The 21,495-nt window shown below is 41.2% G+C and overlaps 1 protein-coding gene across 4 annotated transcripts; it reads left to right on the top strand.

Annotated features, from left to right (window-relative positions):
- The first annotated feature begins 786 nt into the window (after positions 1-786).
- Positions 787-20,696, top strand: RO60 (Ro60, Y RNA binding protein). Of its 4 annotated transcripts, XR_006415581.1 has the most exons (12): positions 787-910; positions 3,764-4,367; positions 8,062-8,282; positions 8,481-8,627; positions 9,678-9,815; positions 10,326-10,442; positions 11,354-11,467; positions 12,292-12,438; positions 13,447-13,603; positions 18,050-18,164; positions 19,223-19,399; positions 20,585-20,696. XR_006415581.1 is itself a non-coding variant. In XM_044439160.1 (10 exons), exons 2-9 carry the CDS (start codon positions 3,788-3,790, stop codon positions 13,597-13,599), a joined length of 1,617 nt encoding a protein of 538 aa, XP_044295095.1. In that variant the 5' UTR covers positions 787-910; positions 3,764-3,787; the 3' UTR covers positions 13,600-13,603; positions 17,126-18,043. The 4 variants fall into 4 exon arrangements, 3 of the variants coding, with proteins under 3 accessions (XP_044295095.1, XP_044295094.1, XP_044295097.1); XM_044439160.1 differs by lacking the exons at positions 18,050-18,164; positions 19,223-19,399; positions 20,585-20,696 and adding an exon at positions 17,126-18,043; XM_044439159.1 differs by lacking the exons at positions 18,050-18,164; positions 19,223-19,399; positions 20,585-20,696 and having other exon boundaries at positions 788-910; positions 13,447-16,671.
- Positions 20,697-21,495: the final 799 nt, after the last annotated feature.

Genomic DNA, 21,495 nt, shown 5'->3' with positions numbered 1-21,495 from the left:
CGAATATGATCGGGGGAACTATCTTGTCAATTAGTAAGGAGTGATGAGGAAGGCTGCTTTAAAGCCTTATGAAGATTCACGTGCTCTCCAGAATTTTGTACTACAACGCCCACCATCCCTGATCTTTGGTGAATGATGGGAACTGAAGTGCGAAAATCCAAAGGGCACCAAGTTGGAGAAGTGCACTGTAAGGCACGGCTCTCCTCCAGTCCTCACTGGAGCTACCAGGTCATTAAACCAGAGGCAGCGTGCTTCCTACCCATTAGCAGTCACTGATTTATGGGCGTTTCTCTAGTTTCAGTGAGCTTGGTGTTTTGTGGTCTGGTGTGCTTTGTGATTCTTCCGAAGCCTAAGGAACGATTCCGACTCAAGTTCAACTGGTTGCATTCCTGCAACCTAACGCGATGCGTTTACCTGCCATCCCCAGCTACGTGTATATAGGAGTGCCGCCTAGGGGCCCCTGTGCCAGCCCTGGCTTTCAAATTCCGCTCCGGACAGCTCTTGCCCGCACCCGGGAATGCTGGGAGCTGTAGTGTCAACATCTGGGACCCCCTCCCGACGCCCCCGCTGCGCTTCCGAGCTGCACGAACCGGGGGCTTCGCCGGTGCCCAGGCGTTGTGCGCGTGCGCGCGGGGACCAGGCGGGCGCGCCTGCCTGAAGCGGGAGGGGGCGCCACATCCGGGTCCTGGGACTCCCGTCGCCCGGGCAGGCAGGGCGGCCCCGCCGAGCCGCTGCATCCGGTCCACCCTCCGGCACGAGGGAAGTGGTCAGGCCGCCGCGGCGCGACGGGGAGGAGCGCGCCGCGAGGACGGCCCGGAGACGCGTACGCCTTCGAGCCGTCTCCCCGCCGCACGGCGGCCTCGGCCGCGCTCCGCAAGCCGCCCGGGCTGCCGCCGCCGCCGCCGCGCAGGTATGGCCCGTTGCTCCGGGGAGCCCGCTCGGGCCGGCCGCCCGCCCGCCCTCGCCGCCGGGACGGGAATCCGCCGGCGCCCCGCTCGGCGTGCAGGGCGGAGCTCGGGCCCGCCAAGGCCGCTCGCGGCCTCTGTCTCCGCCACACGCGCAGCCTTTCGCGCTCGCGAAGCCTCACACTCGCTCCCCGGCACGCGCACGCGCCTACTCACAAACGCCGCCTCGCCACACCTCTGCCTCGCGCGCACGGCCTTGCTCACGCAGGCTCGCTCGCGCGCGCCTCCCTGGACAACTCCCGCGCACGCACACTCGGTCACACCCACCCACGCGGGCGCCCCTTCCTCCGGCGCTCTCGCGCGCCGTTCTCTCACTCGCCGGCTCGCCCGCACACACACTCACGCTCCCAAGCGCAGCCTCACGAAGAATCCCGCGCACACCCCGTGTTTCTCACGCACGGACACGCTCTCTCCTAGCACTCCCACTTGGGTCTGCCTCGGTCACACATGCACCCTCTCCACGGCTCCTGCACTCCTCGCGTGCATGCGCTGGATCGCTCCCTTTTCTCAGAACTATTGCCGCCAGATAAAACTGAACAAGTTCGTGCCGCCCCCACCCCCGACCCCGACCCCGGCTGAGCAAACTGGAAGAAGAATGTGACAGAAATGAAATACGTAGTCATAAACTACAGTGTCTGTATATTGTTGATGTATATCGAATTTGTATTTAGTTTGTGAACTCACCTGCTAGCACGGTGCCTTTTTGATAGGCAAGATAGAATCTCTGGCTTAAAAATAGCTTTAAGCAGGTATGCTGTACCGGACATAATCCCATGGCCTCCTGACATTGCCTGGTTGGGTGGATAGGAATACATGGCACACCAGCTCTGAAGCCCTGCAGCCATGAAGCTTGACCTCTGAAGCCCGTAGACCCCATTTGGCCCTGATTGCACCTGGCACGGAAAGAACCACACTGACTGCTTCCCCAGGTCACATCCTCGGAGAGGATGAAAAGGGGCATGCTGTCAGCAGGAAGGGGAGGAGGTTGGGCTAACCCTGCTTGCCTCAGCACCTCAGCCGCTGCCTCTCCCTGTTGCTTGGTCTGGATGGCTGGAAATGGTCCTCTAGACAAAAGATGTAGCATCTAGTATGGAGGCAGCCACCTCTGAGCTTTGAATACGCGGAAGTCTCTGAATTCAGAGGCCTAAACACATCTAAAGCAAAAAAGCATTGGTTTGCTCCCTAAGAATATTATCATGACTTTGGAGTTAATTGGTTTTAATTTCTGTTAAGAAAACATTGACAATTTAATTTCACTGGAACTGGTCCACCACTAAGATTTATACTTAAAATTGATGGAATAGACTAGAGGATTTCCCCACCTCTCTCCCAAGGATTTCCCAACAACAGGTAATGCTAAAGTAAAAGTTCGTAGTTTATATCTTGCCTGGAAGCAGTAATTTCCTGGCAGGACATAGTTCTACATCCCATGGAAGAGTAAGTAGGGTGCAATCCTGTGCAAGTTTAGACAGAGGAAAGGCTTACGACTCCTGGATGGCTGAGGTATGCTGGAAACTACACTTTTTTCTGTCCAAACTTGCAATCCAATGCATGTTTAGTTGGGAGGAAGTCCTACAATTCTTCATGTTCCCTAGTCAGTATATCAGGAATAGATATGTAACAATTCCTGGATTTCTACCTGTTAGCACCATCCCCAGGAGGCCTGGCTAAGAAGGAATTCAATTATTTTTACATGAAGAAGGGGAAGCTATTACCTGAATATCTTTAGTGTTTCTTCAGTCTTGATGGAACTATTTTTTTCAGCCACCCAATCAAAGCATGCACATAAGAATCCCATTTAGAATATTATGTTTTAAATATTATGTTTTAAATAACGGATTATGAAATTAGAATAGCAAAAGTAGATAGAATTATGACATCACAGCCTTATATAACTTTATACAGCCTCCCTGATGTTTTGTTTGCCAGTAGTAATAAGTGATGCACTGGAGTATAAAGTTCTGCACAATTAACAAATGTTATCGTCTGTTGGAAGGAAATACAATAATTGTGCTTGTAATCAGGAAAACATCCTTATAATACCTTGTCCAACTTGGTACCCTCCAGATGTCATGGCCCAACCTCCCGCAGCCCCAACCGAAATGTCTAATGGTCAGTAATGCTGGGAGTTATATTCAAATAATCTAGAAGGCACCAACTTGGGGAAAGGTGCAATGTCATGATGGAATCTGCTCTGTGTTGTTCTGCTTTCATAACTTATGCTTTATTGGACTTGTGCATTAAACATAAGAAAAACATGGCAGTCATCCAGTGAGAGCTAGCATTCTAATGCTTAAACTGTTTTATGCATGCATTCATACTGGTTTAAGGGTCTTTTTTTAACACTTGATAATTTTCAATAGATTGGATCTGGTGTGCAGCTGGTTGGACAGAATTTCCTGGCCTGTACTCCCCTGATGGAGTTTCCAGCCCTCAGAAAGTGCTACACAGAGAATGGGGGAGCCTACTGAATGGGGTGGGGTGTGAAGTTGTAGGAGGGCACATCCTGAAATATGAGCAGAAATGTCTTTGAGCATTGGATCCCCAGCTGCCATGGCAGCCGTGGCAGGCAGATCCCGAATCCCATCTAAGTTTTCTTTTTTCTGTTTTACAGATATGGGAGTTGCATATTTTAGATTTGATATTGAATAGTTGGTAGCTGAATATCTCAGATTTATGACATAGCTGTAAAAGTCAGCACATCTTTATAACCGTGTCCATACCACTCATGTATTTTTGAGAAGAATTTTCACATGCATGTTTCTTTTTACATACTAATTATATGTATTTTATTTCAGGAGACTTCCTGAGATTAACAAGCAATGGAAGAAGCAGGCAGTCAAATGCTCCCCTGCAATGAGAAGCAGGTACCAAACTCTGAAGGTGGACATGTATGGCAAGTTACGGACATGAATCGATTGCGCCGTTTCTTGTGTTTTGGTTCTGAAGGAGGAACTTACTACATCAAGGAACAGAAATTAGGCTTTGAAAATGCAAGTGCTCTGCTGAGACTTATTGAAGATGGCAAAGGCTGTGAAGTGGTACAAGAAATAAAGACGTTCAGCCAGGAAGGCAGGGCAGCCAAACAGAAGCCTGTATTGTTTGCACTTGCTATTTGCTCACAATGTTCTGATGCAAAAACAAAACAAGCAGCGTATAAGGCTGTCCCTGAAGTTTGTCACATACCGACCCATCTCTTCACTTTTATCCAATTTAAAAAGGATCTAAAGGAGGGAATGAAATGCGGCATGTGGGGTCGTGCGCTAAGAAAAGCAGTTGCGGATTGGTACAATGGCAAGAATGACATGGCAATTGCCTTAGCAGTGACAAAATATAAGAAAAGAAATGGCTGGTGTCACAAAGATCTCCTCAGGTTGTCACATTTAAAGCCTGCGAATGAAGGTAACAACTGAGAATGGTTTGTAGTAAACTGTTTTTCCTACAAGTTTCTTTAAATAAGAGTGAGAGGGGAAGGAGGGGAAACCCTACATGAAGCTGGGGAATTGTCATTCCTTCTATTGACATAACAGAAATGGGCACACTTTTGGAAGTTACTTTGGCATATAAATAATTGCATAAATGCAATGTTTGGGGCACAGATCCATATTTCAAACACTTATAGGAAAAAGATGGTTCTGTGAATTTAACTGACAGGAAAATCAGCCCTTGACATATTAATAAAATAAATTTTGAACAGAATGCAGAAAGGTTTATTTCTCTTAGAATTCTTGTGTACATTTGTGCATAGATTTTCTACTGTCAAATGAAGGGAATCGTTTTTTAGGTGGTTTGTCCATTTCTAGTTCTTTCACATAGTTTTTTTTATCCTAACCTTGATATTTTTCTGTAAGCAGTAAATGTGCAGGAATTAAACTGAACATTTGAACTGAAATAATTGTGTATATTCTGATGCGGATAATACCCAAAGTAGTGATTTATATTTCTTGGTTGGGATAGTTGTTAACTAGTTCAGGCAGATTGATAGGATACAGAGTATAACTACACAATTCAAAGTTGACAACATATATTTCTCTTTTTCCCAGTTGCTTCCTTTGTGTATTTATGAGCAGACTTAAGCATCTTTACATTCTGTAGAAGTACCACTTCCTAAAGGGGACTTACTCCCAAGCGAGTGTTCATAGGATTGCAGCTTGACACATGTGTAATCCTTGAATTGGCACCCAAGGCCAGGTTCAGTATCTGGGAGTTACTCTCTTTTTATATTCTGGTGCAAGTTCCTAATTGGGACCCCAAAGTAGATGTTTTAGCAGCCTCCCCTGCTCTTTTCTCTCAGTCTATCCCTCTACCCCACTCAAGATACAGGCTGGCAGTGATATAAATTTAAGTTAACAAATAATAAATCAGCAAAACATGAGTAATAGATACACATTTTTTCTTAAGTTCAAAACTGTCAACCTTCTCCCAAAATGTAGATGTACCAATGGAAATATCTATCCTTCGGCAAGGATACAGCCAGTGGGTCTTTCTGGCCGGTTTTTACTAATTAGATAAAATTGTCAGTGTAGTGGGCCTGGTGGATTGCTACTTAGTGGGCGGCCTTGCTGCGTTTAGGCCAAGCACCTCTGTGTGTCCTGTAGCACAAAGGCAGAGTGTGATTCAGCATTTGACCAGGATATTCAGAACCCAGTCCAGAGCCATAGGACGCTAAGAGCTTGTGAGCTTAGTTTTGCCTAGCTTTCCATCTGATTACAGGCCGAAGGAGGATGGTATTCCCTATCAGTTGCAGCTACAAGGGGCAGGCTTGAGAGGCCTCTGATTTATAGCCTGGGATTGTGAGAACAGAGGAGGAGGAAGATTCTGCAGGGAGCGTCACCCAGGTTTATGGGCCAGCTTGAGAGAGATACTGTGTTTTGGGCCAGATTCCCATAGTTCATCGAAAGGAAGTCTTCAGTATCTCATTCTCTGTATTTAAGCCAGTGCAGAGGCTGAAGAACCTTTTCTGGAAACAGTGCCTTAATCTCCCAAATTATTTCACTGCTTGTACTTTCTGTGGATCGTATATTCTTGTCTGCCTTGAATCCTGCTGTTGAGATTCTTACTTGAAATTTATTTCTGTATTTGAACTCTACTTGTGACTGTGGATTCTAGCATTGGAATGTTCTCTTGAACAAAGCAATGTGCCAATGCCCTCTGTCTAAGCTACTTGATTTATTGGGGTCTATAAATGTGGTAGGCTTTGCTGCAGGCTTCAGAAAGCTGATTTGAATAACCTGATCTGCTGCAATAAAGAGTCACTGTATTTTTATTAAGTGTCAGGTTGCTTGCACATGGTAGAAGTTGGGCCTTCTTAACTTTGGTGCCACTTCTGCATACTAGTGAAAAGTGGAGAAACTCTGTAGCTAGTCCCAGAAAGGAATTGGGTTGCCAGATGCTAGACCAGCTGACATTTCCAAACTGTTTTCTTATGTTCGCTAGTCAAACTGATAGGTTCCCAAACCATGCAGGTCATTGAATAGATCTCCTTGTAACTGGAAAGGGTAACCTTTGGTTTAGAATTCAAAGCTGGAAAAACATACTTCTAGGTTTGGCTTTCATACGAACTTCTAGAATCAATACTGCCCTAGGTGTATTCCAGGTGGCAAATTTGGTTTTTTATGGTGTAATCTAGAGTAGTCATAAACTCTACGTACAGGTCAGTAGGGTTCTCTACTAGAGAACTGTTTCATCCAGATCTTGACAGACCCTAATGATCCTGAAATTGCCCCTTACCTCATTGGTAGTGCTCTGGTGGAGGGAGTGGCAAATCGCTCTGGGTGGAATTTGGTGGCAGTAGGTGGGTTACAGCAGGTTAGTCTTGTCGGGCCACACTTTGTACTTTTCTGACATAGGTAATCTAGAAGAGTGCTATCTTGAGCTCTAGAAGAGGTGGATGGGTCTGCTTCCTTTTCCCCATCATTTTCTCTATTTCTGTCTCATAGGTGAAGAAGGCAGTTTCTGTCCTGTACTTTAGCCAGAAACCAGGTGCCCTATTTGTCTTGATGCCCTGAAATAATAGGAGTTGTAGTCCAGAACATCTGGAGGGTGTTAGGATGGGCAAAGCAGGTCTAGTTAAACAGTTTCATATACAACAGCCTTGGGGTAATAGGTGATGGTGTGCTAACAGGAATGGTAGTTTTGGGACTGAACTAGAATTCCCTATGAGAAGATTGAGAGAGACAGTTTTGACCTACTTCCTTATGTGCAGATCATCTCACTTCTTAGATGTCATATGTTTTCCGTTGGATTCTTAACTACAAGAGGATATCATAGTAAAATATTTGAAAAGGAATGATTGGATGATTGAACAAGTCTTGCAAGCTTGTTCTGGTTGATATGAGGCAAGTAAAAGTTCTATGTCTCTGAAGATAAGGTAGCAAGTTTTACTGTTCACTGGATGTCTATCAATTCAGTGACCTTTAAAATGAATTAAGTTATTGATAAACAAATGGAACTTATTTAATGTTCTTAATATTTGTAGAATGTGATTTTGTCATTTTCTTCCCTTGCATCTTGAAAAAGTGAACAGAGTAAAAAAAATTTTTTTGCTTGAGAACTAAATTTAAACTAGAATTGTATATTCTGTTTCCCATGATGCAGGGTAACACTGTGGTTGTTGGATAGCCGCATCATCCTTTCCAGTTTGCGACATGCCTCTTTTTTCAGTTAACGTATATTGATAACTATAATGTATCACTGAAAGCAGAGCCATGTTTATTTTATCCTGGTTTTTTCCTTTGGCCAAAAAAAAAAGGGATTCTTGTGGTTTTCCTGCAGTCCTACAGATATAGGGCAAAGTGATCTTTCATTTGTGGAAAAAATGTATATGTACTTCTCGCTTAGTAAAAGTATTGCTCTTCTGCTTTTTTACCTTTTCCCACTATGAAATCAAGGCAAATCAGAGATATTACCAATTTCTCTAATCTTCCAAACTTCTTTTATCAAACTAAATATACATTACAACTAAATATACTCATTCAACTCTCTGGAGGCCATCACGTTCTTGGCAATTTTGGGACACATGCCTCTCTTTGAAAATAGACTGTTCAGAAGATTTTATGTAAGAATTTCTGAAAATATTTTTTTTCTCTTTCAACAGGCCTTGCTGTAGTCACTAAGTATGTAATGAAAGGATGGAAGGAAGTCCAGGAGGCCTATAAAGAAAACAAGCTTTCTGCTGAGACCGAAAAACTATTAAAATACTTGGAAGCAGTGGAGAGGGTGAAGCATACTGAGGATGAATTGGAAGTGATTCATTTGATAGAAGAGTTTAGTTTAGTTAGGGAACACCTCCTGACAAGTCATTTGCAATCTAAAGAGGTGAGTATATTATACAAACTTTAGTACTTTGCATTATGACCTTAGTCTTTTTTAAAAAATGTGTTTATATATACTTCACTAATTTAATTTTGTCTAGTTGACCCTTAAATAATTATCTAATGAAATTAGATTTTCATGTTTAAACACTGTGATGTCTTCTTGTTTCCCCCATGCTGCTTTAATCACATACTGTATTAGGTGTGGAAAGCATTGTTACAAGAAATGCCCTTAACAGCAATGTTGAGGAATCTAGGAAAGATGACAGCAAATTCTGTACTTGCACCAGGAAGCCCAGAGGTAACAATAGTCTGTGAAAGATTGAGAAATGAAAAACTTCTTAAAAAGGTAAGAATGTATAAAAATTTTGTTACAATTCTGTCTGCATGTTAAGACAGAAAACAAGCATGCTAGGAGTTATAGGCTCTTTTTCTGTCTAGATATGCATAGAATTGCACCTTTATGTATTATTCTAAAGCTACCCAGATGGTAATATTTTGAGTTGGTCTACTGACATAAAATCAATGCTCATTTACACCAATGATTATTTTAAATTTCTGCATTTTAGATCTTGATTAATATGTGGTGTGTTGGACTGCAGGGGTAATAGACATTGAAGAGAGGTTTATTTCCACTTTAAGAACCCACTTTCAGGTTAATTAGAATTATGGAACAGTGAGTTAAGGTTAGGAAAATAAGAGTTCTGTGTGGTCTTGCTTCTTTACAGTGCCACAACTGTCTTAAGAAAATGGTTGATCAAGTGAGATTTTGGGAGTCATCTTCATAGAAAGCAATGAAGTGTTGGGGGCTTCACAGACTAACATTTATTTGGTTAGTTTATTGGGTAGCATTTTAAGGGATAATTCCTTTTGCAGGAAGAATGGAAATGCGTTTGTAGACAGGTGGTTAAGCAGTCTCCTTTTGGGGAAAGATTTTGGTTCTTCTATGAAGCTTTTGATTTCTATGTGGCTTTTGGGAGATTATGATAGAGGTAGGAGGCAAAGTGCATTAAGGTTGTAATGTAGCTCAGATCATGCAGGTAAAATCTACTTGGATATCTTAAAAGTTTAAAAAGACTACAAGTAATATACTTTGCATGTACATCTTGATATAAGAATTAGTCCTATTTGGTGGGAAGTGAAGAAAATACTTGTCACAGCACATTTTAGAATAATTAGTTTGGTTACAGTGCTTAGAAGCCAGCTTAGGAAGGCCATGCTTTTTTTCCTATCTAGGAATACCTCAAGGAATAACAACTTAATGTAATACAAGTTACAGATTTGTGTTTAATCAATGGAAATTGCAGGTTGTGAAAAGGAATGGGGGGTTGCTTATATTTGAACTTGATTTGTCCATTGAGTATCTTTGTAAGTGTACATTCATATATATTTTTTCTAGGCTCGTATACACCCATTCCATATTTTGGTTGCACTAGAAACCTACAAAGGAGAACGTGGCTATCGGGGAAAACTCCAGTGGCAACCTGACAAGGATATTTTGGAAGCTCTTGATGCTTCATTTTACAAGACCTTCAAAGTAATTGCTATGAATTTGTAGGTGTAGGAAATTGTATGAATTTGAACAGTGTGTTAATTTGGATATTTCTAGTGCAAGGTGTCAGATGGGCAGTCTCTGTTGAGGGAAATACTGAATTTGGTATTACAGATTTAGGGAAAGGATTGTAAAAGCTCCTAAGAATGTTGAAAACAAGTATCTCCTGGTCCAGAGCCACAAGAGCATCACTGCCTCCTGTATACAGGCTGCTGCTGCTTTCTTTCTTGATCTGTTGGAGACTGGCCACTTGCTGCTGAGTGTCCCGAAGTCTTGTTTTTGGCTGCGAGGGGTGGGTTGCAAAGAATTCCTAGTGTACCCTTGGCTTGAAGCACTGTTTGGATACTTAGTTCTGTTTCTATAAGTTAGGAGTTTGCTTTGACTGACACTGCTGATATGACATACAATAGTATGCTATAAAAGCTGCAGTAAAAACAGATATGCATGAACACTACGTTTTCTGACTTTTGTTCTGTCCCTCCTCACTTCCTTTAGACAGTAGAGCCAACAGAGAAGCGTTTCTTACTTGCAATCGATGTCAGCGATTCTATGTTCCAAAAGGTTTTGGGCAGTGTGCTGAATGCTAATACAGTTGCTGCAGCAATGTGTATGGTAAGAGATGTCCCAGTCTTGGCAGTTTCTTTGGACTCAATTTCAGTGTGGCGTGACTTTGTTCTTTCAGGCCTGAACACGTACTCGGCCTACAGATCTAATTAAATCACACCTGGAGATTTATAGTGGAATATGGGAGGTGCTTGCACCCCCTTAAGGTGTCTTGCCCTGTGGCGTCACAGATAAAAGATTTGCAAAACACAAACTTTAAAGGATGAGCGACAACTATTTAGAGGAAACTCAAATGCATCCATATTTATTGATCATGTAAAAATAATCATCCTGAAAGCATATAAATAATCCTACATGTTTTGGAGAGGTTTCTACTACAGTTATTCAAACCCTAGTATGGAGCCAACTCTTCCTTGTGCTATCCTCAGGCATTTTGTGGTACCTCTGCTGTTGGGTTTTGAGTATTTTTGGTACTTGAGAATATTTTGAGGACCGCTGGAGGCTGCTATCATCTCCTTGCTTCCTGAATGGCCTGCCACTCTAGCTATGACAAAACCCATCTGCCTGCAACACTGGCACTTTTTTCTTGTGCAAGCCATAGCAGTATCTTCACAATTACTCTGACAGTAGCTCCTCCTTAGTTAAATCAGATGTGTTGAACAAGGTGCAACCCTTGAGAATGTCTTCTAGCAAGGCAAAAAGGAGCTATTTCACAGAACTTCCTTTCAGAATTTAGAAGTGGCCTGAAAGAGGGAAGGAATGGTAGAGGGACCTGTGGGAGTGGATAGGGCTAGAAGGCTTAATGGAGGGGTAGTGGAAGAGATTCTCTGGCATTGCGACTATGGAATGTCTGAGTTAGAGGACACGTTCTGGTTTTTTCACCAAAACATAAAATTAAAAACCAAAGATGGAAATAACATTGTGATTTCACTTTCCTGTTTGTTTGATTATTTTACCAGGTTGTTGCACACACTGAAGAAGATTCCCATATTGTTGCCTTTTCCCATGAAATGGTTCCTTGTCCAGTTACAGAGGACATGACTTTACCTCAAGTATTACAGAAAATCTCCGAGGTATCTAAAGTATTTTGGGTTTGCATGTCTTTATTTTTAAATGAAAACACAACTAATTGTTCTGAATTGTGAAAGGATGTAGTGTTTAATAGCTTTCTAAGTTTGGAAAAATCTTTTCCAAATTAGGAATTCTTTCACGCATGCTTTTCACTTTTAGATAATTGATTTTGCCTTTTAAAATTAAGACTTAAAATTACTAGAGTATACTCAGTTATTGTTGAAGCCATTGCTACACCATTTCTGTTTACATAGACACAAGTCTCAGTTGAGGAGGGGAGAGCTAAGCTCTCAAAATGCTGCAGTTAGGGTAGGTGAATGAGTGGCACGTGTGATGTGTGAGAGATTGTGGAGTGGCCACACTCACCGCTGGCGTGTGATCCTACACATCTACGATTGAAAATGATTTCCCAGCCCTGCTTTAGGGATGGGGCATTCCATAACCCTGTGGTTGCCTCTGAACGTGTCTCACTGTGCATCCTTTACTAAGCTTTGGCCTCTAAAGCTGTTTAAAAGGCTCAGGTAGAAGGCCTCTGTCCAGACATTGGTGATTCACTACCATTTAGAGTAGCCACTACAAGACTAGAGGTGCAAACATAATTTAACCTGGAATCAGACAACTTCCCAGGGAAACAGTTGCTTACTAGGGAGCATGTGATGTGAAGAAGAAGATCTATATAAACATCCGTTCACTTTTTACCAAGGCTGTCTCATGCGTCAATACCACATTCCTATCAGAACTGTAAAGGGACTAGTAACATCATTTTCAGCTCTAGAATAGTGGTTGATTTGCTCTGCTTTTGATCACGGTTTCTTATTTATCCTAGATTCCAATGGGTGCCACTGATTGTTCTCTTCCAATGCTTTGGGCACAAAAGACAGGTGTACCTGTCGATGTCTTTATTGTATTCACAGATAATGAGACTTTTGCTGGAGATATTCATCCTGCCACAGCTTTGAGGCAATATAGGGAGGTAAATACTCCATCTATAATGTCATAAAGTTATTTTCATATTAATCTTTGCTTTTTAAATGCTAAATTCCAGAAAGGGACAGGGGAATCTTCTGAAAGAAATGTGTGCAGCATTAGAATAATGCAAAACCAGGAGCTAGCACCCTATTAAATTCATGAAGGCTTCTATTCATAAAGGTCCAAATATTTAGGGCTGGGTCCAGGATCTGCCCTCCATGGAAGGAGACTTTCTGTGGGAGGCAGGGATCTGGGATTCCCTTCTCTCCCCTCCCTCCCGCATTACACCGCAACTTATCTCTTTCAGCAGATGTCCTCTCAGTGTAGCATTGTACTGTGAGCAGCCTAGGAAGGTCTCAGCAGTTATAGGTGACCTATAAATACATGTATGTATGTATGTATTTATAAATAAACAAAAAAGGGTACCGCAGGGTCTGTCATGGGAAGAAGGTCCAGGGAAATCCATTTCTATTTGTGCAATTAGTCTTAAATCTTGACCTGATCTCAAGTAATTCAAGCATTTTGCTCAGTACATAGTAGTCTTGTCTTTGGCTATATTGGTGTAAGGAAGCAAGGCTCTCTTGTGGTTCCATCTCAAAACCTATCTAGAAGTATATCTTACCTTTTTAAGTATCCCATGCATGCTATAATGCATGTTATTGGGGAATGTGAAGGCTTTCCCAAGGCCAAGCAGAAGGAGGGAGGAAGAAAAGGAAAAAGCATATACAAGTTAGATCAAAGGCAATGAGGGAGGGGAAGCTAGTTCTCTACCCAATTACAGTTGCGATCCGAGACCCTAGGAAGTGGCTAGTGATGAGGAAGAATGCATCACACTGCTCTAAAGCACAGATACTGGGCCAGTAGAGTTTCCTCTGACATTTGGAGCAAGGGGCCAGGCTAGAGTCTACATACCTGTCACAGTGATGTGCACAAGGTTTAAAAATAGTTCATAAATTGATGTTCCGGTGCATACTAGCGGGCAAAACATTTGTCTTTCTTTTTTTGCTTTTAGAGAATGGGTATTCCATCCAAACTGATAGTTTGTGGAATGACATCCAGCAGTTTCACCATCGCAGACCCAGATGACAGAGGCATGTTGGATATATGTGGCTTTGACACAGGAACACCAGATGTCATTCGAAACTTCACTTTGGATTTGATTTAAATATGTGAGCACTTGCTTTACTGAAGCTGTTACCAGCTGAAGACATTGACCTGGGGCCTACCAGTTGGACTGACTGACTGTACTAACTCAAGGAAAAGTCTAATGCATCAATTGGAATGTTGTAACATTTTTAAAGATGTAAAGAGAGGCAGAGGCAACATTTCTGGGGAGACTGTTTACACCTGTTGTACATACTTTAAAAATAGACATGGGAAGCCCTCTAGAAATAGCTATGGAACACAGTGTATGCTTTTAACTTTTTTACTAGTTTATCTATTGCAAAGTATTCCATCACCGTAGTCTTTATTTTCCAAGATAGTTCTACTTTGTTACTCCAAGGTTGAGAAGTGATAACAATATTTTACACTGTGTTGAGTTGATAACTGTTTGCTTGAGTAGTTTTCTTTCATAGTATTGAAGGACAACAGGTATAGTTCACTTTGATCAATTGGTTTGCATTGCTTACAGGAGATTGATACCTGGCATCTTGCAGCTTTCAGTGCATCTTGGTGATGCTGTATCTACAAGTGTTGATGTATTTTGGGATATTGTCCCAAGGGGATTTTGCAGATTGTTGGCCTTCAGCCTTCTAAAATATTCCTTGATTCAAAACAGGTCTTGTAAGAATTGCTCAAGTTTTTAGTCCTCCATTATGATCACACCAGTTTGTGAATCTTTTGCGTTGCCTATGCTGTTCCCTTGCATGGAAGCTGGGAGGACTCAAGTATGTTTGTGTGTTTGCACATGTTAGTAAAGGGACAATAAGGTATATTGTTCACTTTTTTCCTGAAGCCAGGGAACAATGAAGGAGAAAGGATAGCATTCACCAATAGACAAAAGCTTGCCAGCCTTGCCCTTCTTCCACATATTGAGTAAGCATATTGGGAAACAAACCTTTATGCATTCCTTGTGATTAGGACACCTTGTCATGTGCTGTCCCAATATTGTGGAGCCATTATACCTTGGTCAGCTCCTCTTATGTAGAGATTTCTTGCAGACTTCTTTGCTCAGTGCTTGGATTTCAAGCTTGGAGATACTATGTTAGAAGCAGGAGCAGAAGAATGATGATACCGTCTGAAGTGTGATAACACTGGCGATAAAGATTCCAGGTGTATTGAATGCAATTGATGTCAGAGAGTTAACACATCTTAGGTACCTCCTGTCAGCAGTGACGTGTGACAAAATAGTGTTGCAACAAAACCTAAGAAGCACTCGTGGGGTTTTCAGTTCTATACTGTATTATAGAAAAATACTATAAGAAAATTTCCCTGGAATGCACTAGACCATGTAACTGTGAGAGGAGTACAAAAGCTACATATCCTATTTTAAGCGAAGGGAAAAAAAGTTATAGTGAAATGGTAATGGATGGGTTGCATCCAGTAGGACCCTGTGCCCACCAGAAGTGTTCTTCAGTGAACAGTTGGGGCTGCCATACAGGGCTGCAGTGCAAGTGGGGAGAATTGGCTGCAAGTGGGTGGAGGGAGCTTGCACCGCTAGGAGCTCTGCCGGCGCAAAATTCTTCCCCCTGTAGAGTGATTCCTTCCCTATGCTACAGTTCTGTCTGGCACAGTTTAGAAGGGCCCCTTCACAGTTTAGAAGGGCAGGAGGGGAAGAGAGGAGAAAAATAGCAGCTGTGCAAACTGCTGTGTTTGTGCAATCACTAGCTACAAGTCACCAGCTTTTCTGGAGTACAATACATGTGCAAATATCAGGATCTTGCCTTGCACAACCCCCCCTGAAAGGCATGAGAGCATGCAAGCACTGTTACCTTTTTGTGCTCCTGTTTCCTTCAAAGAGATTGTGCAGAAGGTTACCACCTTTGCCTTTATAATAAAGAACACCTGTACTGATCAGTTCAACAGGTAGAGAGCAAAGCAAACACTACATATTAGACTCTTTAGCTATGCCATATAATTCAAGGAAACCTCCTTTCTAATGGTGTAGTCATCGTTTTGATTATTTTGACAAAATTATTTCAAGTAGTTTTTTGGAACATCCTTCTCAGTGCAAGCAGTGATCCCTTTTTGAAAACCAAGCACAGTGTAAAAAAGAAATTACAGAGTGTACTTTGCTAGTACTGTACCTTCTGTAGGAATCTGCTTGTGTGAGGCTCATCCTGGTAACATCTTGCTTTAGACATAAGTGACCAAGATTGCAGTAACTGCTTGCTCTTATCCCAGTCAAGAGATTTTGCACTGCATTCTGCATAAGAAGTGTCTACTGTAGGTGCTTGCATTTTTTCACAACTCCAGAACAATGCAGTGTGCTTGCAAAGTTTTTAAGAAATGCTAAAATTTGCTAGAAGAACATCTTTAGCCTCTTTTGATACTAGTACCTAACCAGCTGGAATCTGCAGTTATTCAGGGTGTGCATTTTAAAATCAGAGAGTATGTAAATAGTGAAATGTACTTAATATACTGATACGGTGTTTGATTGGAATACTATTTAATAGAATTTTGATCAAAAAGGTGTGTGGTTGGTTGGTTAACACCCTTAGATATAGTACTATTGGGTGAAATCTCACTGCCAATGGAAGTCTTCCAGCAACAGAGCAGGGAGAGGGTGATTCTCAAAGGGCTTGGGGGATGCAGGGAGAAGTTACAGGAGGGGAACAGTCTGTTGCTTGAGCAGGATTGCACTTGTGCTGTGTTGTGGATGTATCCCAGTATAAGCACTTAAACTGCAAAAGTCAGGCACTGTCTTGGCAAAGGCCTAACTTGATTTCTTCAAAATAATGATTTCAATTCAGTACAATTCAAATAGGTGTGGACTGTTCCTGTTAGTGCAGAGAGTGTAGTTACTTTTCTGCCCTCTGCAGAAACAGCAAGTGATCAAAAGCATCTATGCTGAAATCATGCCCTTTGAAGAACTTGTGGCTGCATGAAACTCTGTTACGTGAGCTCTATTAAAATGTATGAAAATGTATGAAAATGTTTCTGCAGTGCCAGCCTGATTTTCCAGTAACTCGGGTGATACTTGTTCTCAGTTAACTTTCTTGCATATTTTCTGAGATGATTCTTCAGGCATTTCCTACTTAACTATAAAAAATAAACAGTATTCTGGTTCTTCTTATTTTTATGTCTCTAATTGCTCAACATGGAATATATCCATGGTGGATTCACAGATATTATTGACAGCTACTTACAAAATGAACAGAACTGCTCATCTCTCTAGGAATGAGGGTTTCAAATAGTAAAGGAAAATAGTAAAGGAACAGAGAATTGCTGCTAAGCCTGTAAAAACTTGGCATGCATAAACATTCCTATCTTTGATTTCAAATATATGGTTTGTATGGTATTTGCAAAGGTTTGGTTGAATAATAGGTACTCCAAAGTATAGGCTAACTAGACATAGAAATGAATTACAGTGACCCTGTATAGTCTTGTCATAGATTTAGTTTATTGAAAAGTAAAAGAAATAAAGCAATGCCTGTAGAATGTTTCTGTTCTTTTTAGAAATAAAACTCCTCATTGTTTTTCAAGTAGAGATATTGGGCCAATTCTGCTCTCACCTTTTTCTCATACAGAGGCATGTCTGCAGCAGAATGTTGATGAAAAATGTTAAGTCAGAATGAAAAGCCCACATGGATTTACAGAAAAGATCCAGCTGAAGGCATGAACTTAATTTCTTGTTCGTTGGTTTTGCTTTAGGTCAGGATGGACAACTGTGGGTGGTTCTGGGGTCATTTTCACTGGCCAGATTCCCTGCTGTGCAGACCCCACCCACAGCTGGTGTCAAAAATAGTTTTAATGGCACTGGCTACTCCAAAAACACATTTTTTTCCTGAATTTCCCCCTCCCCACTAGTGGGGGGGGGGCTTATTGGGTGACAGGCCCCTTGTTGCCCACATTTGTTTTACTTGTACCCAAGGATGTAGGCATGTTGTATGAATTTTTTTTTTTGCCCTGTCACAAACTGCTTTTTTGTTTTTTTTTTCAGCTTCAGTGGATGTTTGCTACATGACCTGGGATTATGGGGTTAGAAAAGAAAAGTCCAAATTTCAGACATACAGGAGGAAAAATCTCACAGCAACATTAGCTAACTGACACTGTGATTTGTAATACAGAATACAGGTTCTAGGACTGTTGTTCCAGTGATCCTGGCTCATTCTGTTCTTCAAAATGTCTAGTTTCATTTCACTAGCAAGTGTTGATTGCATGTGTCACTCTTTAGCCATGCAGAATAACATCGAAAACTCCCGAATTTTGCTACTCGATTGCCAAATGATGTTCAGAATTATATTTATTCAAACAAATGTGTTCGGTGGTGTTCTCACCAAAGAATAGTTGAACCTTTCAGATTATTTAGGACGGTAGCTGGCATTCATTGGATGTGAAGCTCAGGTTTGTAAAGGTTATATAAAAAGGTTTATGCAAAATGTTCCTCAGGGATATTCTCATGTTGCTTTCAAAATTATTCAAGGCCTACATTTTTTCTACTTGTACTTCAGAAGCAGCAGTGCAGTAGGTACGGAGGAATGACATGGCACATACTCATGATGGCCCAGTGCCAAAAGCATGATGGTTTTCATGCTTTTGTTGTGTCCAGAGATCTGCCCATGAAAGGTAGGTGGGAACTGACTTTTTCACCCTTCCTTTTCCTGCTGTCTGAACATGTTGTCTTGTGTGATAGGGATCCCCACCACATGGGATCAGCTGTGGTGTGTGGACAGTGGGTAGAAGTTCTTGTGAGTTTTCCCCAAACTCCCAGGGTTTCCATGTTTCTCAGGAGGACATTTTGGGGGAGCTCTGGGGCTGGTGAAGAAAGGGGGGGGGGGAAGCTTAGCTTTTCATTTCCATCCACGAGCAGATCCAATCCACTCTTTAAACAAAATATAATATCCTCCAGGAAGCCCTCTGTTGCAGTCAACATTTATATATTAAATTTGTGCAGAATAAAATAAATGACAAGAGACCAGCCTTAATTTAGTTGCTTGCCAATAACATCATTGCTATGTGTGTAACTAGGTGCTTGAAGAATTTTAATGGCTGCTTAAGACAAGGTAAAACATATACCATTTGTACTTAATACAGATATACCATTTGTTAGCTTGTTTCATATACTGTCCATCAGCCCTCTGGACAGTTTAGAACTGTACTAGCTATACATCCCATAAACATACCTGTATTGGTAAGTGACAATTTTGACTTTAAAAAGTTTTCAGATGCTTACTGTACTGAAGTAAGCTCCTAATGTTGCAGGAATTCTAGAAAAGTCACTCTGGAACTACTACTAAGGAAAGTCTTAACCATTACTAAGGAAGGCCCCTAGAAGAAAGGATGCAGAAAATGTAAAGCTGCGAAATGATTATAGGACTTGGGATATAGGCGTGGAAATAAAAATTAAGGACCTAGTTGGCTTTTAAATGGAATATGGTGATGGGGGAAATTATGCTTCTACAAAACAGTTTTGATTCCTACTTCAAGCTCATTTCTTTATTCAGACTTAAGGATACACAACACTATAATGAAAGGATCTAATATAGAATATAATATATGACACCCTCCCTGTTTTAGGAGTGCTGAATGTGAAGAGAGAAGAATTTGGTTCATTTATGTATGGATGTGTTAGCATTTTACCAGTTTCTGAGAACAGATATTGAACCAAAATTGTTCTATTTCAGTATACCTTTGGAAGCTGAATGTTACTGAAACATGACAGCTTGTGTCCAAAATTACAAGTCGCTTTCACAGCAGGGCTCCCATTTCCCCCTGCTCCACACTTTAGCTCCGAAAAGGGAGGTGCAGTGGAAAGAGAAACCACATGATGTGCACAGGCTTTCAGCTGCCCACAAGCCATGGTAAGGCCTGAACTGATCCATGTTGATGAGTAGCCATTTCATAATACTAAATTATGAATGCGGTATGAGGCTTTTCACCAGTGACACCTTGGCTTTCCTTGAGGGAGGGTAGTCCATGTGCCAATGAGAACTCCCTGTTGTATCTCTATAGAGTGCTCCCCAATTTACAGAAGAAAAGGGTAATTAATCCCTGGGTATATAAAGTACTGGGTATTTGTCCTGTCTTTTGATTCATGAGTAACAAGTGATGTGTAGTTCTTTATGGTGTAGGATACAAAATCCTGTTTTTTATGTACTAATTTTGAAGATATTTCCTTTGATGCAAACAGAATTGTCATCTTGATGTGTCTCTTACTCCAGAAATGCTATTGTTTCACTTGTGACCTTTGGAAGATGTGGCTACTATTTATCTGTTGCCAGTTTTCTTTGTGTAAGCATACAGAATGAATAGTGCCCTAAACTGGTAGCTGTTCCTTTAATAATGATTACAGAGTTCTATTTTAATTTTTGCTCACTTTCTTCTTTCACAGACTTGAGATTTTCAGGTATGATTGCTGCCAGTCTCTTCATGTTCCACTAGGTAGACTGTTATTTTTGCAGCCCTTTTTCTCAAGTCAAATAGCAGAAAAAAGAACTGTAGTTATCCAGGTCCCTGTACTTGACATTTGCTTTGTATATGTTAAAAGGTGTACCATACCTTTGAAAATGAGTATGAAGACAGCCAGCAAGTTAGTAAACTTTATGCTTACACAATGGAATTATTTTGACTAATATTAATTAGAAGGTGTTGCTCATCTCTTTAAAAAGCTGCCTTCTATTGGAGCAAAGTACATGTTACAATCAAGTGCATGTAATGGAACCTATTTTAGGAACTTTCAGTACCTGGAATTATATTACTGTATTTAATTGCATGAGCTCATTTATAAGTTGACATCTGAGAAAAATAACTGATTGTCAGACAGGGAAAACAGAAGGCAGATTGAGATCCAAGTAATTTTCAGTAGACCAGCGAGTGATTCCTACTCCCAGTGATTCACTAAAGATAGCAAGAAGCCCCTTTTCCTCTTCATTCAGGCTGCTGAGATCAAGAAAGCTTGGAGGAAAACAGGCACGGGTGTAAACTCCAGTTCTAGTTCAGAAAATACCTGGGCTGAGCTTGTTGCTTACCTTCACCTTCCCCCACAGGCTTGCAGCTGTCACCAGCCTTCAAAATTCAAATGGAAAACTGGGCCAATTTACAATTATCTTTGATGGGAAGAACAGCTCTTGTCAAAATGAATATATTACCTAAACTTTTGTTTTTGTTTCAAATGATTCCCATAAAAATTGATAAATTCTTTGATGACTTAAACTTTCATATCTCGAAGTTTATCTGGAGAAAAAACCCCCCAAGGATTGAATTAAAAATGCTTCAGGAAGCTAAAAGAAATGGAGGTTTTGGACTTCCTGATTGGATGTTGTATTATCAAGCATCTGTTTTAACTTGGTTAAAAGAATGGGTAACATTGTGAAATAAAAGAATTTTGTATCTTGAAGGTCATGACTTGCAGATGGGATGGCATGCTTATATGTGGTATGAAAAAGCTAAGTCACATGGGTCCTTCCTGAGTCATTTTATCAGAAGATCTTTAATGTCATTGTGGGAAAAACTAAAGCTAAAACTGTATAATAAGTTACCAAGATGGCTTTCACCTATGGAAGCTTTTGTATATCCAAATGTATTGATCTTTTCAAAGATCATAAGATATGGCGATATCCTGGATAAGGATGGTGGCCTGAAACTGGAACAAGAAATACAAGAACAGGGACTTGATACTTCCTGGTGGTATAAGGTGCAGATGCAATCAAGATATGTTAAGGATTGTAAAACATGGGGGTTCTATAGAGACCTAACAGAATTTGATCAAGTGATGCTTAAAACAGATGAGAAAATTATTAAAAGACTATCTGATTTTTTACTTGACAGGAAAATGGAAGGAGAACAGGTTAAGGAAACTATGATAATATGGGCGCAAAACTTTGGATTTAATGTTGAACTAGAAAAGTGGCAAAAACTATGGGAAAGAAACATTAAAGTAACTTTAGCAACTTTGTAT

The sequence above is a fragment of the Varanus komodoensis genome, unplaced genomic scaffold (genome assembly GCF_004798865.1).
Source record: "Varanus komodoensis strain SLA01 unplaced genomic scaffold, ASM479886v1 scaffold34_1, whole genome shotgun sequence".
In the NCBI taxonomy this organism is placed as follows: domain Eukaryota; kingdom Metazoa; phylum Chordata; class Lepidosauria; order Squamata; family Varanidae; genus Varanus; species Varanus komodoensis.
This window is presented reverse-complemented; position numbering and strand designations above follow the sequence as displayed.

What these genes read in the sequence shown, in the direction of transcription:
- RO60 (XM_044439160.1), top strand. Translation starts at nt 3,788, where the DNA reads ATGGAAGAAGCAGGCAGTCAAATGCTCCCCTGCAATGAGAAGCAGGTA. An exon ending in ATGAAAAACTTCTTAAAAAG is followed by an intron (nt 8,628 to 9,677) that starts GTAAGAATGTAT and finishes TATTTTTTCTAG; the next exon opens with GCTCGTATACACCCATTCCA. An exon ending in CATTTTACAAGACCTTCAAA is followed by an intron (nt 9,816 to 10,325) that starts GTAATTGCTATG and finishes CACTTCCTTTAG; the next exon opens with ACAGTAGAGCCAACAGAGAA.